This window comes from Diabrotica undecimpunctata, chromosome 8, assembly GCF_040954645.1.
Source record: "Diabrotica undecimpunctata isolate CICGRU chromosome 8, icDiaUnde3, whole genome shotgun sequence".
Taxonomy (NCBI): domain Eukaryota; kingdom Metazoa; phylum Arthropoda; class Insecta; order Coleoptera; family Chrysomelidae; genus Diabrotica; species Diabrotica undecimpunctata.
Window position 1 is genome coordinate 90,130,898 of NC_092810.1, and position 21,592 is coordinate 90,152,489.

The following is a 21,592-nucleotide window of genomic DNA, read 5'->3' on the forward strand; positions in this document are numbered from 1 at the left end:
TCTGAATAGCAGATTATTTTAAGTTGTTTTTCTCCCATTTGGTATCATTTTTTAGTCCTTACTTTTTTATTATTTGATCCATAATGAGGTTGAACAATAGAGGATTCAGGGAATCTCCCTGTCATCTCATTGGCAGCTCCAATGGGGTCGGTTTGTTCTTCTTCTACTTTTACTTTTATTGTGTAGAATATGTAGAATACAGGAAAGCAAATTCACTAATATAGTAATTATAAATGCGTACGCTTCCACTGAAGAAACTGAAGATGATATTACGGATTCTTTGTATGAACTGCTCTAATGAGAAATCAATAAAGTATCCGGGTATGACCTTATTATTTTACTCGGGAATTTTAATGCAAAATTTTAAAAGAATAGTATTATAGAGCTGTAGCTGCCAACATGATGTAATGAGTCCCAATGGAGAAAATTATGTCAACTACCTAAACTCAAAATCTTAAAATCAGCAGCACTTATTTTCCTCATAAACGTATACATAAGGGAACTTGGAAAATCCAAAGGCAGTACGGATTGCAATCAAATTGATCACATACTAGTTTTAAAAAGATGGGGCTCCTCCATCCAAGATGTACGTTCTAACAGATGAATAAATTGCAACTCTGATCACTTTTAATCATTGCCACTGTGAATAAAAGAAATAACAATAGAAGGATTCCAATAGAATAGAAGGATTGTGTCATATATCCAGAAGGATGTGAGACACAAGCAAAAAAATTGAATATAAATAAACTGGGCAAAGAAGCAATAGAGTATAAAAATGCAATAGAGAAGGAATTAAATAGAGCTTAAAATCTACTAGATGTGGAAAGGCGAATGCAACATATTAAAAATAGTATAAATATTAAAAGTGGCCGAGCAGGTAATAAGAGAACAGGAGAAACATCAAAACGTAGTATGGCTTGACGCCGAATATACATTGATTATGAGGACGATGCGAGGATAAAATATTTGCAACTAGGAAGAAGAAGTAGCAAGGAAGAGTACAACATTAAAAGAAAAGATGCAACAAAAGTGTGCAGAAGAAATAAAGTTGAGCCTTACGATTTAAAAATAAAAGAGATACAGACAAGCAATTCAAAACACTACAGAAAATTCTATAGAGAAGCGAGGCTACTAACAAAATCGTTTAAACCTACGAAAAGTTTTTGTAGGGAAAAGAAGGAACTAGCCTGACTGATAATGAAAGCATTCTAAGCAGGTGAAAGGAATATTTCCAAGAACTACTAAATCATGATAATGCACTTACTTACACCCTTGGCATGTTAGCCATTTGGTGGCGCGCTGACCAATATAGACGAGCCGTTTCTCGTAGGCGATCTTCATCCTCCTCGGGTGGCTCTGTTTTCAGGGCTGGGCACTCTGGAAGGTGAGCAGCATCCATCTGGGGCTGATCACATAGTGGACAGTTGTCATTTTCGCGGACGCCGATGCGATGTAGATCGGAGGCCAGGTAGTCATGCCCCGTAGTTGTTCTGAACACGGCTACACTAATGGGTCTCGGCAAGTTGCGAGTAATTGGTGACTATATTAGGTGGGCCCAAGCACCGGCTTGTATTTGCTGCTCTTTTATCTTCGCTTGATTCCTCTTCTAATGGTGGCCTTTGCTGATGTGTACGATTGGAAGCTATAGGGCTGTGCCATTTTTGTGGAAGTATTCGTCTTTGCCTTTCCCAGAAGGTTAACGCGTGTTGCTCTCTGCGGCATTGTATTGGTTCAATACCGGTCTGGGCTTCCATTGATGTAATCGGTGTTGATTTTGGAGCACCGGTGATGACGCGAAGGGCAGTGTTCTGGCGCCCCACTTTGTTGCTGTGAGACGCTTGAGCAGTCGACATCTCTTTGTGGCTTTCTCTGCAATGTCGTCGATTTGAGGTTTCCACGTCATTTTCTTATCTATGTACACCCCCAAGTATTTTGTTACGTCCTGTCTTTCCAGATCAACTCCTTTATACGTCAGCTTGACAGCAGTCTGTTTTGTTGAAAGGCTAAGTACTTGATATACGGTTTTGGTTGTACTGACTGTTAGGTAGTTTTTATCCGCCCATTTTTCTAGATTTTTCAGAGCCTGGTTCATTACTCCCTCGAGCGCTCTCAGACTGCTACTTGATGCCCATATTAGGAGGTCATCAGCATACAGGAGGGCTTCCACACCAGGCGTCTTTCTAATCATTTCGAGCACATCGGTTATCATTAAGTTGAACAATTGACAGCTGATGACAGCTCCTTGTGGCAGCCCTTGTCTTTGCAGTCTGAATTTGGAACAGTGGTTGTGAAATTTGACTCTCTAATACCTTTCCCCGAGAAAGGATTTTATCCAATTGAATAGTTTGCCATCAACTCCGGACTTCGCTAGTTTGTGTAACAGCAAACCTCTCCATACTGTGTCGTATGCAGCTTTGAGGTCTACTAGCACTGCTACTGTTGACATCTTAAGGTGGAAAGCATCCTTGACTTTTTGGGCAAAATCGACTACATGGTCCATGGTGTTCCTATGTTTTCTGAAGCCAGCTTGAGCGTCGTCAATCAGTTGATATAATGCAGAAGTGGTGGAAAATGCACCTGCAGTTATATCAGCTGAGAGAAAAATTTATGGACCTTCCAAAGATGGAATTATAAGTATAATTACTTTAAAAAATAATGTACTGATATAATAAAAGCTGAATTATTAAAAAATTATGGACCAGCATTATGAAAACAAAGACACAATTTTAATCACCCAAATATGGAAAGAATAGAAATAGGGCCTTATACAACCCATTCACAAGAAATGAAATAAGCAAGAATGCTCCAACGATAGGATAAAACCAAATTTATGTTTACAACAAGGACAAGACGAAACAATAGAAACTTTTTCCAAACCGGTCTCTACAGGTTTGAAAATGAAGCAGAGTTCATGTACTTAGAATCCTTACTAACCGAAAGTAATGACGTAAGTGTAGAAGTAAAGAACAAAGTAAGCAAAGGTAACAGATCAGTCACTGTATTTATCAGAGATGTGAGTTTGAAAAACTTTATTCAGTACTTTTTTTTAATTTTCTTTTCCTGACTATTCGAGATGGTTTGCTTTTATTCTTTTTGTTTACATAACTGCGCGCTGCCAATACAGCAGGATGGCTGTTCTTCAAAATTTGTATTGCCTTTGGTCCAATTTGTTGGTCGGTTACAGGATTTTTTTACAAATCTTTGGTGATTGTTTAAATGTCTCGTTGTGTCAGAAGACTAAGTGTAAAGGCAGGCAGCATTCAGACATTTTTCCAAATCGGTGTAAATATTTGCCCAAATTTTGCTCGGTTGAAGGTCCGTTCGTTATTATGATTCGCTCAAAAAGTTATCACCTCCTCATCCCAGTAAGCAAACTCCTCAAACTCCTCAAAACTCCTAAAAACTGCTTTAGGAGTGGATATTAAACGGCTTTCTTAAAACTGCAGATCTTTTGATCTAAAAAATAGATGTGAGATCTTTTATGTCGCAGTGTGTCTATAACGTCAAACAACCTTAAAATATGCAATATATAATCTATAAATACAAATGAAGCGATGTTAACGGTGTAAACAGAAGACAACAAACAAGAAATTATCTTATCGTTTAATACAACTCTATATAGTGGAAACAAGAGCCAACGACAAGAAGACTGAATAATATATAGTTAAAGTAAGGTACTGTAAAAAAGATGATAACAAAACGAATACGAAACAATATTAAGAATAGAATGAGAATGGAAGATTCAAAATTGTGTCCTGTAAAAAATTAAACTGAGCGCCTATGGAAATGTAACAGTGAAGAGAGCAGCAAACTTCATTTCAGTCTTTTTACATGAACGCACATTTCTGTCACTGTCACTGTTTCAAAAAGTTTCATAACCTTACATGTGCTTTTCTCGTTCTCGGTTTCCTTTCACTTTGCCGATAATTGACTGCTTCGTGGCAGAATTATCGCTACTGTTTGAGATAAATTGTGCACCATATGAAACTTATCTCAATATTGCGGAGATTAGCAATACTAAATTGTGACATTTTGCAAAATAGCATAAAAAAGGAGTGTAAAGAAGTTGCAACAGTCAGGACATTTTACATCAGCCCTTCTGCAGAACAGTGGGGCAAGAATAAAAAACATAGAAATATTAAATTGAATCTATACTTCGACGCAATGGCAGATCCTCAAATTGAAGAAGTTTTAGCCCCTTTAAGAGCCAGTGTGAAAGAACAAGTTAGTAGTAAGTAAACTAGAGGTTTTGTATAATATTATATTATTTTTTTAGGGAGACCTAGTACGCAAACTAAAAGCTGATGGTGCTCCTGTCTTAGATGTCAAAAAGGCTGTAGTTGAGTTACAAGCCAGGAAAAAGCTTCTAGAAGATAAAGAGTTGAGCTTAGCACCTAACAAGACATTTGATAGAGCGAAAATGGAAGATCTCCTTAAACGAAGATTCTTTTTTGATCAGAGCTTCGCCATATATGGAGGTATAACTGGACAGTTTGATTTCGGACCAATGGGTTGTGCATTTAAGGCAAACTTATTGCAGACCTGGCGCCAATTTTTTGTCTTGGAGGAACAGATGTTGGAAGTAGATTGTTCTATTTTGACACCAGAACCTGTTCTCAAGTATGTATTTAATCATATCATTAATATAATCTTACTTATCATTGATATAGTATAAAAGGGTATGTTTATAGTTTATATCACTAAGTTAACATTGACAATTTCCTGTGTATTCTTGACATTGGAACAGTGCACATATGTTGTGGGGTTTGGTTGGGCTTCTGCTTTTAAATTCTATCGAGCTTCTGTGACTAGGGATCTTTTATTTAAGCCTTAGTCCAATTGGTTGTCATTTAGATTTGAACTTTCATTTAAGTGTAAAGAGGTGTTTATTTTCCGAAAACTATGAAGTGTCAAGCAATGACAATGATTTCAGTTTTGTTTTATGCTCTATTCTATCCCTTTCGGTCACGCTTTTTTTTAGTGTAATGAAATATATTTTGTTAATAATTCCAAATGATTCCCAGTTATGGTACTCTTTTGTAAGGTAATGTCTTTTGGTAGGAATATTAGCATTTTTTGTTAATAAAATAGGTCCCGTTTTTGATGTTGTCGATCGACAAAATTGTGACTAACTGTAATATTTACTTAAACGAAGTTAAAATTCTTGTGTTGTCAATTGACGACACAGTGACTGAAAGGGATATACAGATAACTGTGGCCAGTGTTTACATTCTGCAACATCTCATTTTTTGTGGATTGGTCATAGGATAACTTATTTCCACTGCTTGTGTGTTCGTTGATCCACACTTTATTAATTATCACAGTGATTTCTTCTTTCAGCGTTTTGCCACCTTTTTTTAGAAACTCAACAATCATATTTTAGTGCCTTGTTTAATACAAGATCCCACTGCAAGATCGCCAAGGTAATAACATAGTTTATCAAACACACATTTTTACATACATTTAAAACTAGGAGAATACATTGATAATAGGTTGCCAGTCAAAAAGTGACTGCAAATATTTGTAATTCAATTAAGAGTAATTAATTTTTGACAAGTATTTTATTTCTCATTTATTTTTTAAATAAAATTCGCTGCTCACGACATATTGTCGCCTCAAAGCGACAGTAGGATATGTCAAAAAATGTAGTTTCGAGAAAAACGCAATTGAAATTTTTACGAAAGTTCATTACTTGAATAACTTTTTTATGTTTGAATGGATTTACATGAAATTTTGTTTGAGTATATAACTTTACAGGCCTTACATAAATATTTATAGTAATTCATAAAAAAGTGAAAAATAATTGGAAAAAAAGGTAGTTGTCCTACTGTTGCCCTCAAAGATAATCTGTTTTTTAACGATATCCATAAATTTCTGTTATATAAACTTATATTGCACTAAACTTTTGTTTAAAATTTTACACATTTCAATACAAAAAACAAAACAATTTTGTTGTTCAAACATGTTATTACATAAATAATAACATGAACATACTTATTTTCCAAAATATAATAAACAAAATAAAATGAAAAATCATCAAAATCAGTAATGGTAATAGATACTGAAAGTTGTAAAAGTACAAATTTATTGCATTTTATTAAATCAGCCAAAAATTTTTAAAGGGGAATTTATCATGAATTTAACTTACCTTTTTTCTGTGCTTTATAAATTCCAGATAACAACTCAGAATCAGTGTTATTTTGTTCGTTAAATACACTAAATACTGACTTCTAGATAACCCATAATTTGTACAATTTAAATTGGCCGAATGATTCATTTTTACTCTTTAACATACACCTTTTAATATCAATGTAATATAACTATTGTTTAAGATTACTAAAGATAAAATTGTGACCGCAAGCTGGATAGTATAAACAAAGACGTAATCGCAACTCAGCAATAAGTACATGGCAACAGTAGGATATGTGCGTAAGATAACTTAGTGTTGCATTAATATTGATGACCAAAATGGGTGAACAACAAAATATAATGGTATGATAATGTATGTTGTCTTAGTGTTGCATTATAAAATTTGAGCTAAAAGGAATTAAGCTACACAAGGATACGTAATATTATGAAAAAAGTATATCACTTTTTATTTATCCTAGTGTTCCACTCAGCAGAAGGGTTTATTTCGAATCATTTGACATGAATATCACAAAAGTCATTTTTTTTATTTATCCTACTGTTGCTTTGGGGCGACGATATCTGCATGATTTTTATATTAAATTAAAGCTAATTTTTTTTTCTTAACCCTTTCAGTATGGGCCAAGTATCCTTTGCGTGTTGCTCATATATCGCACCGGGAAAATTTTGCACTTCACGATCGAGACGGCCATCGTCTAAACAAACTAAAAATGGAATCGTTTTTAGTTTGTCGGCAGTTTGTTTATATTCGTTTTATCAAAGTAGTGGATTTTTTTTTAAACTTCAAAAAACGGCATTCAGAAAGTACGGCACTAGGGTGGGTGATGTGCTGCCGTGTATGTACGGCATCAGTATGGTGTATTTGTGGATCGTAACGTACATGAATGATACTAGTAAGCAAGATGGACAATGTATTACATACTATTACGATTATAGCTCTTCAAAGATGTAATTACTTAAAAAATGTATGGTGACAGAACCTAAACGATGGAGATTAATTTGCGTAATAGTACGGCGCTCGCTCATCAAAGCAGCAAATGAAAATCATACTTTTACAGCATCAGTATCGAAAGGGTTAATATGATTATATATGGTTGAATGAAAAAAAAATGAGATAAAGCCAAAGATAAAGTAATTAGAGTTAAAGACACTAGTTTAACAAGTGATATTATGTATATTATTATGTAATTCTTGTAATTCTTATATATATATATATATATATATATATATATATATATATATATATATATATATCGACACATGCTTTAAAACTCACACAAATGACACTTCAAACCAGTAGCATTGTATGCTAGCTATTTTTTATTTTTCTTTTATACCTCGCGTTTTTAACAGCTGGTAACTCCAGTTTTCGACCGTTTTTTCTTCCCATTTTCAGAAAGTTCCCTTCCTTCCGACCAAACTTCTCAATGTGTCTGGAAACCCTAGAAGCGATGCCAATAAGATATCGCAGATTTTAACAATCTGCAATCCAAAAATGCTCAATCAAAAGAGCTGTTCCCAAAGTATAACTGGTAACACGCGAAAGTACCCCCACAGAGCAGCATGGCTAGCAACCTTCCTCCTCACCACACACCACAAACGACACCCACACTGACTAACTACTGCTTCTTAGCAAGCCACTCATCTGCTGAATGTCTCCTTCACCAACACAAACAACATTCGCAGACTAATGTCTGCTCTTGCCAACTCGGAGAGAGCCCATACCTCTCCCTGGAAGGGAGCCCACATCTTGAAGAGGCGTCTCGCCTAAACGAGATATAAATAACTATACTCGCTCACTTTAATGTTATTATCATTTTAGAGCCTCTGGACATGTAGATAGATTTGCTGACCTCATGGTTAAGGATACAAAAAGCGGAGAATGCTTTAGGCTAGATCATTTAATCAAAGCCCATTTAGAAAAGATTTCAGCTGATAAGAAAACTTCTGCTGCGACAAGGGAGGAATGTCAAGATATTGTCATCAAGGTTAGTATAAGAAGTACATTTTTTTTATTTAAATGTTTCTTCGTTAATATTTTTGCTTTCTTGTCACCAAATTATGATTATCATCAAATATATCTTAGTGAACTTAGGAGAAAGAAACAATTTTTTTTCTTCTCTTGAAATGAAAATCGAGACTAAAAATGAGATTTTTGACATTTCCACTTCCACTCAGGAAATTGTTTTCCAAAGCAATTGTAAATTAAAAAATAAGATCTGGAAAACAATTTCAGGACTGAAACTCAAAACATAAAAAAATATAAATGTTATGTTTATATGTGATTAAGCCACGATTATTGTAATGAAAATTGCATTTTATAATTTTTGTTTGACGTTTCGATTTTCAACACATGAAAATCGCCCTCAAAAAAAGATTATGTTAAAAATATGTCAAAATTATAACCAAAAGTTGTTTAAAGGTTTTTTTTTTTTCAAAACTAACAGTAGTTAGTAGCTCCATGATAGCTGATACATTCAGTTTAGCTTTTGTTGTCATATCATCCCCCTCTAATTTGACTCTTATTATTTTCCAATGACACATTGGCGAAAAGACTGATGATATTGAAACTGACTAGCATATTGTTGGAATTGTAATATATTTTTTAGTTTTTGCAAGAATTGTTAAGTTTTTAATAAATGTTGTCTTGTGTGCTAAAGGCTTTGGAACTTTGACAGTCTGATGCAAGGAGAACCCATGCTGCTGTAAATTGGTTTGAGGGGTACATTTCCTTTGTGAATTTTTGAGACTCCATATAGATGTGGTGTCCTGCTGTAGTGTGTTGTTAGTGTTCTTCTTTGGTATAATTGTCAGGTAATGCCTCAAGATAACATTTTTTATTAAGGTTTTGACCTTAATAAAAAAATGTTATTTGATTTAAAATTATTGTAGGCGACTGTAGCACAGTGGCTAGGTTACTGACTTAACAAGCTGTAGGGCCCGAGTTCTATTCCCGCCATTTACATTCAAATTCTAATTTAACTGAGCCGCCACCGTGCTTTGGAGGGCACGTAAAGCTGTCGGTTCTGGCTACGTAAGTATTTAAGTCTTGTTAGGGGCGCTTGCACGACCTGAAAACCCTATCACCAGACCTTAGTCAGAAGATTAAACAAACTTTCCTTTTTAGTAAAATTATTATGGTTTCCTCTCAGAAAAATATAGGTACCTATCAATATAAAAATTTTCATTTATAAGATGTGATCATTTTGTAATAATTTTTAAATTATACATAGGGGGTCTTTTCAATTTTGCATATTTTTGCAAATCCAGGAAGATTAAGACACTATTGCTTTAGTGCAGTCCAAATTTCGTTTTTGTTGACAGCAATAACATTTTCTGACGACATCCTTTATTTTTAATAAAGTAAAAAAAATTACGACTTGGATCGGGACTTTGTGTGTTGTAACCATCCAATATTTTGTTGCACCTGTGTGTGAACTTGCATTTTGATGATTCGTCCTTTGGGGTAGATTTTTCTAAGCTCAGTGATGGCTTACGGGAGGTGTCTGTTGAGGAAAGATCCTTGTTTGAGTCTTTTTGTAGCCTCTTCAAGGAAAGGTCTGTTATGTTGATGACGGACGTGGCAAGTCGGCTGGGATCCCAGAAATGGTACAAGCTGTCTTCTTCCAGTTAAGCTCTGGGTGGTTCTGTCAGTTCAGGTGATTAATTAAAACCAAAATTGAAATCAGGGTATACCGTAAAGAAAACGGTCATTTTCAGAATGATTGAACTTTTTTTAGCAACTGGTGCAGTAGATATTGTTATGACCTGCTTTCAACACAAATATCGCGACCAATTTTGTTTTGGCACACTCCGAAAACGGAAGACCTTTGATGGTTTTTTTTTTCTGGTGGATTTTTAAACATATGACTATTGTTTACTTTCTGGTTCTTATAAGTAAATCGATAACTCAGCGCCAGTCACGATATCGTTTATTTTTTTAATTATCCTGCTTTGGACTGGGCTAGAATTTTTAAAACAAATTCACCTTAACTGCTTTATGTTCTTCTGCCAATAGATGCAATATGCGACGGGAAACTAATGTGTTTACACATAATTATTCTTACAAAATGTTTTTAATTCAATTCTTTGAAATCCCTAGTGACGCCTTTATTTTGCGATATGTCACAAGTGGCTACTTGTAGATAAGCTTTTGTATAGTATCGATGTTTTCTTGAGACAATCGTGTTCGAAAATTATAAAAAAAAATGTGCCAAAATGTTTACGGTATAATTCCATTTTTCGACTAGATGATCAACTTTGATTATTTTCTTCCATCGTTCCACTTCTTTAAGGATTCTTGTCTGAGGCCGCATCCTGTTCGGCTACCTGGTTCCACTGTTGTTGACATTTGATTAGTGGCGCCGTCTTTGTCCCAGTGTGCAAAGCATAAAATACACGCCACGTAATAATACTACTTTTAATTTCTGTTTTCTTTAGTTGGATGGAATGAATAAAAATGAAATGGGTGCTGTATTGAAAAAATTCGACATGAAAAGTCCTCTTACTGGAAATGCCCTAACTGAACCTATGGAGTTCAATCTAATGTTTGCAACACAGATAGGGCCATCTGGTTTAATTAAAGGGTAAGTTACATTAATAATAGTAGTCTAACAAGATATCTAAAGCCGTAATCAGACAGCTAGTGGAATGTCGCTCTTCGCTGGTTTACGTCGGCAAATAGAAACAGAAAATCGATATTAAGAGCGTAGCGTAGGTGCAAAATTTCGGGCCAATGCTTTTTAAATGCATTCATTTTTTTCGAATCCTGAGAAAACTAATAAGTATTTTTGAAAAATTTAAACGCAGAATGAATGAATACATTATTACTGAGGGCCGAAAGTCCCTGAAAACTTCTATAATGTTTATTTGAATAAGTTACAGGGGTGAAAAAAAAAAGAGAAAATTTAGTGTGATTTTTAATTTCAAATATTTTCTTCAAAAAAACTTTTTGTTTATTCTAAGGGACTTTCGGCCCTCGGTAATAATGTAATCTTTTATTGTGCGTTTAAATTTTTCAAAAATACTTAATAGTTTTCTCAGGATTCGAAAAAAATGAATGCATTTAAAAAGCATTGGCCCGAAATTTTGCGCCTACGCTCTTAACGATCAGAAAAGAGACAACGGTTGGCATCTCATGTTATTGTAAAATTAGTAAATATTTGCTTTTTGATAAATGCACTCGACCCACCCCAAAATGTAGTCAGTCAGACTATTCCGATGGTGAGTATTATTGGTAAAATCTGTTGTACGCCATCAGTTTTGGCGGTAAAAATTTTATTAAGTTGAGTAATTTATACAATGATAAAAATTTCAACTCAACTTCGTTAGACTACTCCATAGTAAAATTACCACTACACTGACCGTATCTCTCCTAACCGAGTCCGAAGGGCCGTCCATAAATAGATAGTTTTGCCCTATCTATCACAGGGATCGGAAACCACAAATATTGAGAGAGAAAAACGGTATTCCACATTGTTTTGGTTCTCGTCTTTATATTTTGTCTTTTTCTATCACGTATTTTCTATTTCTCTTCGCAGATGAAGAACGCCACTCCACGTTATATGAGATCGCTCTTTAAGAGAGTCATGAATATTCATAAACAAGGGATATACCCGTTTTATGAAACGATCCATTGTTTATATAATTTCACACCTCTAATAATAGCACCACGCTGAGCTAAATATTAATGAGTATCTTAGATAGCTTGCTAGACTATACAGTATCGGCAATACTAGAGTTTCAATTTATACAATCGAGTTGCAAAAATTAATAATCGTGAGATTTTCAATAAATGATCGAAATACAAAGCATAATTGGAATTGTGCTTTCTTTCTTTCTTTCTTTCTCCCCTTCCTTTTACCCTAACAGGGTGTCGGATTTGGGCTAGCTATTTTAATTTCCATTTACCCACCTCTTCCATTATTTTCTGTTTCCTGCCATTATTTTCATTTCCTCGAGTGATTTTTGTTTAAGTTTTCCCGCCTCTACTACTTGCTGTATCCATTTTTTTCTTGGTCTGCCTCTTTTTCTTTTTCCGGTGTTTTTTGCTTCATAAATTTTTCTTGTTATTCTATTGGATTGCATCCTCATCAGATGCCCATACCAGTTCATTTGTCTCTTTGCTATTTTGTTCATTATCGGTTCCTGGTTGGCCATTCTCCTAATAGTCTCGTTGCTTAATCTATCCCATTTTGTCTTTCCAACTATCCTTCTTAGATGTCTCATCTCCATTGCGTTTATCCTGCTTTTATGTTTTTCCAGAATTGTCCAGTTTTCACTTGCATAGAGCACAGTCGGTATCACTATTGTGTTATATATTTTTATTCTTGTTTCTCGTGCAAGTTCTCTTGTTCCCATTATTGGGGCTAACACATAATATAACTTGTTTGATTTCTTTGCTCTATTTGTTATTTCCCAGTCTATTTTCCCATCATTAGTTATTATACTTCCCAGGTATTCGTAAGTTGTTACTATTTCCAATTCTGAGTTTTTACATTTTATCTTTATTTGATTATCTTCCTTATCTCCTTTGCCGCTGATTATCATTATCTTACTTTTTTCCTCGTTTATCTCAATTTTAAGTTCTTCTATTTATTCTACCCATATATCCATTAGTTTCTGCATTTTATTCTCGGAATCTGCTATTAGTACTATGTCGTCTGCATACATTAAGGACTCTATTGTTACCGGTTGTAATCTGCGGTAACCTATTATTGTCTGTAGTTGATTAGTTCTGACTCTAGTGTTTCTTATCAATTCGTTCATTACTATTATGAATAGCAAAGGGCTGAGACTATCTCCTTGTTTAATACCTCTCTTCCAATTAAATGCTTCCGATCTTTCCCCTGTTATTTGTACCCTTCCTTTTACCTCTTTGTAAGTACTTTCTATAATTTTTATCAATGCATTAGGTACGTTAATTTTCCTCAAGCATTTCCCTATATGTCTTTCTATCGTGTCAAATGCTGCTCTTAGGTCTATGAATGCTAATACTAGTTTTTTCCCCGTATCTATGCTTCTTTCTATTAGGTTTCTAATGATATATATGTTGTCATTTGTCTGTCTTCCCGGTCTAAATGCCATTTGTTCTTCTCCCAATACCATTTCTACTTCTTGTCTCAGTCTCTTCTCTATTATTTTCGTATATATTTTAAAGCACACCGATGACAGACATATTGCCCTATAGTTGTCGCAGTTTACATGTTCTCTTTTTTTTGTATATTGGCACGATGATATTGTTGTGCCAGTCTTTAGGGATTGTTTGTTTTTCCCACGCCTTTTTATATATTTTCCATAGCCAGTTTATTCCTTCTTCTCCCATGTATTTTACCATTTCCGGTTCAATTTCATCATCTCCACCTGCCTTGCCTATTTTTATATTTGATAATCCTTCTATTACTTCTTCTCTACTTATTTGCCCTGGCTCTGTGTTTTCTTCGCCTTCATTGATTATATTGTCTTCCTTTATCACTTCGGTATCAAATTTTTTCTCATAATATTCTTTCCATACCCTAGCTATTTGTTCTGGGCTTATTTGTATTTGGTTTGAAGTATCTCTTACTGCGTTTATTTCCTTTCGTTTTCCCTGCCTTATGTGTCGTATTGTCGTCCAAAAGTTTCTATTATTTGTTATATATTCTTCCTGAAGTTCTTCTCCAAATTCTTTCCACGTTTTTGTTTTTGCTTGTGTGACTGTCTTTTTTGCCAATCGTCTCTGCCTATAGTATTTTTCTTTATCTTCTTCTAATCCCGTTTCGAGGTATTTTTTCCATGCTATTTTCTTCTTTTTTATTTCTGTCTTCACTTCTTTATTCCACCACCTTGTCCTTTTTAACTGTTTATTATATTTTTTGATTCCACACACTTCAGTTGCTGTTGTCTTTAATACTTCACTGTATGTATTCCATCTTTCTTCCATTGTCCATGTTTCTTTTTGGCGCTCTATTTGTCTCAGTCTTTTGTTAGTTTCCTCCGTGTAAAATTCTCGCACACTTTTTATCTTTAGTTTGTTTACATTTACTTTCTTGTACTCTTTTCTTTCCACTTCCTCCATTTTTTCAACCTCCAGTTTTGCAGTAACCATCCTGTGTTGTGTAGACAGTTCGGGTTCCTTTTCCGTTAAGATGTTTTTTTATATTTTGTTGTAGGTTTCTCGTATAGACTATATAGTCGATTAAGCTTTTCGCATTTCTCTCTTCAGCCACAAATGTATATTTGTCGTTAATGGTTTGTTCACTGAATGTGTTTTCTATTATCAGGTCATTGGTTTGGCAGAATTCGAGCATTTTAATTCCATTTCTATTTAATATTTCTTCCCCATATTGTCCAATGTATCCTAATCCCCTGTTAATATCCTTACCTACTCTTGAATTCCAATCGCCTAAGATTACTATTTTTTCTCTTGTCTCTCTTAATTTGTCTAATGCGTTTTGGAGTTCGTTGTAGAATTCTATCATTATCTCTTCTTCATTACCTTCTGTTGGTCCGTATATTTGTATTATTCCTATCTTATCTTTTAGTTCTATTTGGGCTGTGATTATTCTAGATGATACTGCTTCGTAGTTTGTTATTCTTGATTCTATTCTTTTATTAACTATTATACCGACTCCTTCTTTTGCTCTGTGACCCTGTGGTACTCCGGAATAATATAGACTATATTTCTCATTGATATTGATGTGTCCTTTCCCTATCTTTTTTGTCTCGCTTATTCCCATTATTTGTACGTTCATTTTTTCCATTTCTTCCGTAGCTTCTATTTCCTTGCCGGTCAGAGATGTCACATTCCATGTCGCTATTCCTATATGATTTGTCTTGTTAAGATGTATTTCCTTATTACTGTATTCTTCTTCTCCATTATTGGTGTTAACGTTGATTTCATGCTCCCTGGTTTTTGTATTAACATTATATCCGTTATTTATTTTATTAACGTTTTTATTTCTAATGCTAATATTTAATTTTTCCCTACCTTCATTACTAATGCTATGCCCATTTTTGATATTCCCCCTAACTATAATATTATCACTACTGTTAGTAAGCCTAATACCCATATTCCTATCACAAGTCATATTTCTAATGGCATACTTATCATTTACATTTCTAATCCTATTCCTATTACTACTTAAAACTAAACATTTATCATCATTGTCCGGTTTATTTTGTAATTCTTCTTTCTCTATTCGTTGCTTCACCTCTCCTTGGTTCTTTTTATGTTGCTCTGGTAGTTTTTTGAACTCTCTATTTCCACTACTTTTTCTTCTTTATAGCACCATCTCCATTCCTTGCCATCTACTGTGATTTTATTGTATCCTATTTTGACCATTTTTCCATTTTCCCTCATTTCTCTTGCTTTATCTCTTAAAGTTTTAATTTTCTCTCTCTCTCTCCTTTTGTGAGATCCTCTGTAATCCATATTTTTTTGGTCTTCACATTCTTAAGTTTGTATTTGTTTCTTAAGATTGTTGTTTTTTCTTCTTCGCTTTCTAGTTAAATTAAGCACGTTTTTGTGCCTATTTTTTGTGCTCTTTTAATATTACTTTTGACTTCAAGATGATTTTCTAGAATTGTCTAGAAAATCATCCTGCCAGCTATAAGGGATGCTCAATATACAAAGAGCTACAGAAAAAAAAATTTCCAACACTTAGAGATAAAAACGCAAGTCAACCACCTCGTGCAGAATTTCCTTCAAGCACTCAACCAACTACAAGCTATGCGAAAATTGTTGCAGGAAGAGATAATAGAAATACATCTACCATAGATGAGACTCCTCATATAATAGAAACAACAACTCCTCAACATATACAAAATAATCTAGAACTACTAGTACATAAGTTAATGGAAAGAATGGATAAGATGTTTGATCTCATAATTTCTCTGATATCTAAGCTTAACCTTCAACACTAAACTAAAGATGTGCTGTTGGAATGCCAATGGCTTAACCACTCATTTCCACGAAGTTAAAGCATTTATTTACTGTCATAATCTAGATGTTATGTTTATTTCCGAAGCACACATGACTAATAAGAGCCATTTCCATATTCCCAAATATTCAACCTATGTAACTCAACATCCATTAGGTAAAGCCCACGGAGGTATGGCAATTATTATAAGAAATAACATTAAGCATCATGAAACAAATAAAATTAGTAAAGTTAACATCCAAGCCACATCAGTGTCGGTCGAAGATTCACAAGGCTCGATTATTCTATCTGCTGTTTACTGTCCACCGAATAAAATAATTAAAGCTGATCATTTTACTGAATACTTTAAGATGCTAGGACACCGTTTCATTTCTGCTGGAGATTATAATGCCAAACATCATAAATGGAGTTCCAGAATCGTAACCTCACGTGGACGAGAATTATTAAAAAGTATTAATGAAAATCATTTAATTCCTTTCTCTACTAGAGAGCCTACGTATTGGCCTACTGATAGACAAAAAATTCCTGATCTTATTGATTTTGCTATAGTAAAAGGAATATCACATACCTACCTCCAAATTTCTCCTTCATTTGACCTCTTATCAGATCATTCCCCTTTCTTCATAGATCTACAAAGCCAAATTCATAACTGTTCTAAACATTTAACACTCTCTAATAAAAGAACAAACTGGAACAGATATAGAGAAGAAATAAAAACATCCATCAATCTAAACTTGCCTCTTAAAAGTGATAGTGACATAGAAAACGCAGTTGCTCACTTAACTACAGTTATTCAGCAAGCTGCTTGGACGTCCACCCCAGAAATTTATTACAAACACAATTCCGAGTCCTATCCTGCACACATAAATACACTCATATTGGAAAAAAGAAAACTGCGAAAGATATGGCAGCTCACTAGGCATCCAGAAGATAAAACAAATCTGAATAGAGCTTGCAGACTACTCAAAAGAAAACTGATCCAACATAAAGACAGTGGAATCAACAAATATTTAAAGAACCTCTCACCTGCAGATGATACAAACTATTCGCTGTGGAAACTAACAAAAAAACTTAAACACAACGAACAAATGAATATGCCAATCAGGAAACAAAATGGCACTTGGGCTAAAACTGACATAGATAAAGCATATACTTTTGCAAATCATCTATGCGAGGTATTTCAACCGCATCAGAGGGAAGTCTCAGGTGAAGAAGAACAAGCTATCCATGAAGTCATAAATGCACCATATCAAATGGCTCCACCTATTAAACCTGTTAAGAAATCTGAAATCAAAGAAATAATTGATAATCTGGAAATTAAAAAGTCACCTGGATATGACTTAATATCTAGTTTAGTACTAAAAATCTACCCAATGAAGGCGTAAGTTTAATTACTTATATATTTAATTCAATATTAAAAACAGGTTATTTTCCACTCCAATGGAAAGTTGCTCAAATTGTTCTGATTCCAAAACCTAATAAGGATCACACGGAAGTATCTTCATACCGTCCTATTAGCTTGTTGCCTATTATATCTAAAGTATTTGAACGGCTTTTTCTGAGAAGACTGGAGCTTATTTTATATGACAGTAATGTTTTACCGAATTATCAGTTTGGGTTTAGGAAACAACATGGTACTATCGAACAAATTCATAGGGTGGTAAAGACTATCAGAAATTCGCTTGAACAAAAAAATTACTGTACTGCTGCATTTCTAGATGTCTCTCAAGCATTCGACAAAGTTTGGCATGTAGGTCTTATCTCCAAAATTAAATCTATATTTCCTCATCCCATAAGTTCACTTTTAAGATCCTACCTGACAGATCGATTCTTTCAAGTCAAAAGAGGTGGGGAAATCACTAACCTGTTTCCAATTTGTTCCGGAGTTCCACAAGGAAGCATACTAGGACCCACCCTCTACTTAATATTCTCATCAGATCTCCCAACGACGACCAATACAACAATCGCTACATATGCCGATGACACAGTTATCATGGCTTCAAATTCTACAGCAGCTGAAGCAGCCCAGGTATTACAAAATCACCTACTTAAACTAGAGAGCTGGCTTAAGCTGTGGCGGGTCCAAGTTAACAGTTTAAAATCAACACAAATAACGTTTACTTTAAAAAAAGGTGTCGCGCCACCGGTTTCTATAAACAACACTACACTACCAGTTAATAACGTCGTTAAATACTTAGGAATCTATTTGGATAGCAAACTTAATTGGGGCATCTACATCTGGAAGAAACGCCTTCAACTCAGCTTAATCTACAGGAAAATGTATTGGTACATGAGTCGAAAATCAAATCTTAGCCTGGAGAACAAACTTCTGATATATAAATGTATTTTAAAACCGGTATGGCAATATGCAGCACAAATCTGGGGTACAGCAAGTAATACCAACATACAAAAACTTCAACGTTTCCAATCGAAAGTACTGCGCCAGATCTGTAATGCCCCTTGGTATATCACGAACCACAGATCACACCACGATTTACAGCTACCAACAGTTTGCGAAGCAATATCTGCTGTAAACTCTGTATACAAGAACAGACTATCCTGCCATCCAAATCCGCTGGCCACGGATCTGCTCAACATTTTACACGTAAGAAGATTAAAACGACCAGACCCTTTGGACCTCTAGTAAATCAGGAAAAATAGAACATAATGTCATGGTGCGGTGAAATAACAAGTTTCTATTCAGGTGTTTTCTAAATCTTTCCTTAATTTGTGTTTTTGCCTTGTAATTCTCATCTGTGTGTCAGTGATGTTTACCTGTATTAAACTCTGTTTGTTAAGTGAAAGTTTAAATTAGTTGATATATCATAGATTATATTTATGTTATCTTTTACCTGGGTGCTCGCCACTGGGCAGCTTCCCACTATGTTATTGTACATATATTATACATATTGCTTATTGTTTATAATGAGACAGATTGCAATAAACATTGGATGTTAAAAAAAAAAAAAAATTAGTTTTATCTCTTCTTTAACTTCATTTATATATCTTCTGATCTCCTTATTTTCTTCCTTCATTTCTGTTTTCAGCTCTTTTATCTCCGTTTTAATCTCCTTATTTATTTCTTCTAGTAGTTTCTTTAGTTCTTCCATTTCGCGATTTTTTATGTTATCCTTTGGAGGTGTTCTTAACGTAGCTTTGCTTCTTTTGAAGGCTTCCTCCTCGTCGGATGAGTTATCGTGTTCTGGTTTATTTCTTTTGCTGTTCATTCGATTTTGTTACCTTCTATATTAATATATATTTTCTATATTAATATACACCAATATAGTATTTTCCTATAGTAATTAAACTTTTTTATTACAATAACAATTAATATTTATTATTTTAATTTAATTTAATTCTAATCTTAACTTTAAACTAATTTATTCTAAGGCCGGATCTGGATTTTTGTAATAAACTTATGAGGCTTTTATTTTAATATTTAATTTTTGTCGGCACTAATTACTTTCTTATCTGCCAAGAAACCAAAAAACGCGTAGGAATCCCTAAGCAGGTCGACCCCTCGGACTTAAAACATTCGCCAAAACCAGTTTTTTTTAATATTTCTCACAATTATTTATTTACTCAAAACTTGTTAAAATTATTTAAAATGGTTATATCTTACTTGTCTGATGGTATTTCTTTTATTCACTACTATCACCTGTATGCACCTAACTTTTAACTCTTTTTCTTTTTGAACTTTGTTGAATTTTTAACTTGTAGTTCCCCAATTATTTGAAGTTTATTACTTGTGTAATATTGTGCTTTCGATTACTATAATAATTATTTCCAATAAGTAGGCTAATAATATAATTGAAAGGCTTGGAAGGTCAAGGTGCTATGTCACAAATAACTGAAAATGAGATAATCCAGGTTAAAGTTTTTTTGGTTGCATTTTTACAAGAACCTGTTAAAAAAACTCAAATTTTGAATCTAGAATCTTTTGGAAAACAAAAGTTCTTGGGAGCAATTTTTTTTTGAAAAATATACATTTCACCCTTTAAAAAAAATTCAAATATGTACATAGCACCTTTGTACACCAACCTATTAGGATGTAGGGTAAATGAAAACAAGTACATGGTGCTATGTGTAGATCAGAAGACAAGCCAAAGTCACAAATCAGAGCTATATTTTATTTAAAATAAATCAAAATAACATTCTGTTAGTCAATGCAAAAATGATATACAAACATGTAGGACGCTACCCTTTTTAATTGCCCTGCAAAATTGCTTCCTAATACCATCTGTGTTCAAGGGGTACATATGGCAATAACTGCTTGATGTCTTCTTTTTTCTCTGCAGACAAACTGTCAAACTTCTTGTTTACTCTTGGAACTACAAAGTTTGGGGATATAGCACACATAGTTTTATTTGTCTTATTGGTAGACCTATAAAGTCGAATATGCACTTTCTTGAACGGCATATTGGGGTCGTAGCTATATTTAAACAGATAACTACCAAATTCATCTGCCCTTATCCATTTGATGCCATCTCTAAATTGAACAATCTCTCCAAGAAGATCCGCCTTTCCGGTTTACTAGTTTTAGAGATGTAGCTAATTCCTCAATGTTCCTAAAATGGGGTTCCATATTTATAACCTGGTTTCCTTTGGTTGTTTGCAGTATTATCTGTCGATACTCATCTGGTAAGAATAAATTAGGCTGTTTCCGTAGATTCTTTTCGATGCGGCCAAAGTCACGATCTGAGTCTAGGTAAGAGTGGCCCACCTCTGGAAATTTATGGTCTATAGTTTTGAAGTACCCTTTCAAAATCATGTACTGGTATAGACAAATAATCTGGAAATTCTTATTTTGTCCGACACAAGAGTCGGACCACACTTTCAGATGATTTTTTTCTCGAAGTGTTCTATCACTTTTAACCGCACTCAACAGTGAACTTGCAACTTCTGTACTGCCACGATTTGCTACGTCTTCTGTCCAGGTAAAAAATAGGCCCCTGTCTACATTTTTTGAAATTATATGCAGGCCGAGATTGTAAAACCATATCTGTCTTTTATAAAAAGCTTTTGATGTGGACAAACGAGGCAATGGCATAGTCTGTTGCAGATACATAGTGACATATGCAACATCGTTCAACACATTGGCAGTTTCCCTGTCAGCTTTTTGAGCCTCAAATGCAGATTTATAAAAATCAATATGTTCTTCTAAACATTGTCCACTATCACATGTACTACATGTATCACTCTTAGGTTGTCCAATGGATAAATTGAACTCGTAATCATAAATAAATCTGTACATGGACTCTTTTACTAAGAATTCGTCTGAAACTTGGTCTAGTCTGCATTGTTCAATGTAAAGTTTGTACATTTTAGGTACGGACAACAACGGTGATAAGAATTTTTTGTTTAGATTGTTGGCTCTAGAATAATGAGACAATTCAGCAGGAAACGAAGCAATATGTTCCATAACATATTTTTTTACACCTGGATCAAGTTTAGTATGCCTGTTGTTATGCTTGCCCTGTTTGTCTAACTCCGTTGCTGACAAACCTTTTTTATCTGGTTTTAGA

At 34.3% G+C, this 21,592-nt stretch overlaps 1 protein-coding gene across 1 annotated transcript in view; it reads left to right on the top strand.

Annotated features, from left to right (window-relative positions):
- Positions 1-3,851: 3,851 nt before the first annotated feature.
- GlyRS (glycine--tRNA ligase) overlaps positions 3,852-21,592 on the top strand; it is a 46,297-nt gene continuing 28,556 nt past the window's right edge. The window contains exons 1-4 of the mRNA XM_072540601.1: positions 3,852-4,224; positions 4,277-4,620; positions 7,970-8,135; positions 10,588-10,733. Of these exons, the coding sequence (XP_072396702.1) occupies positions 3,982-4,224; positions 4,277-4,620; positions 7,970-8,135; positions 10,588-10,733 (899 nt within the window). The 5' untranslated portion in view covers positions 3,852-3,981. The remainder of the gene's footprint in view (positions 4,225-4,276; positions 4,621-7,969; positions 8,136-10,587; positions 10,734-21,592) is intronic.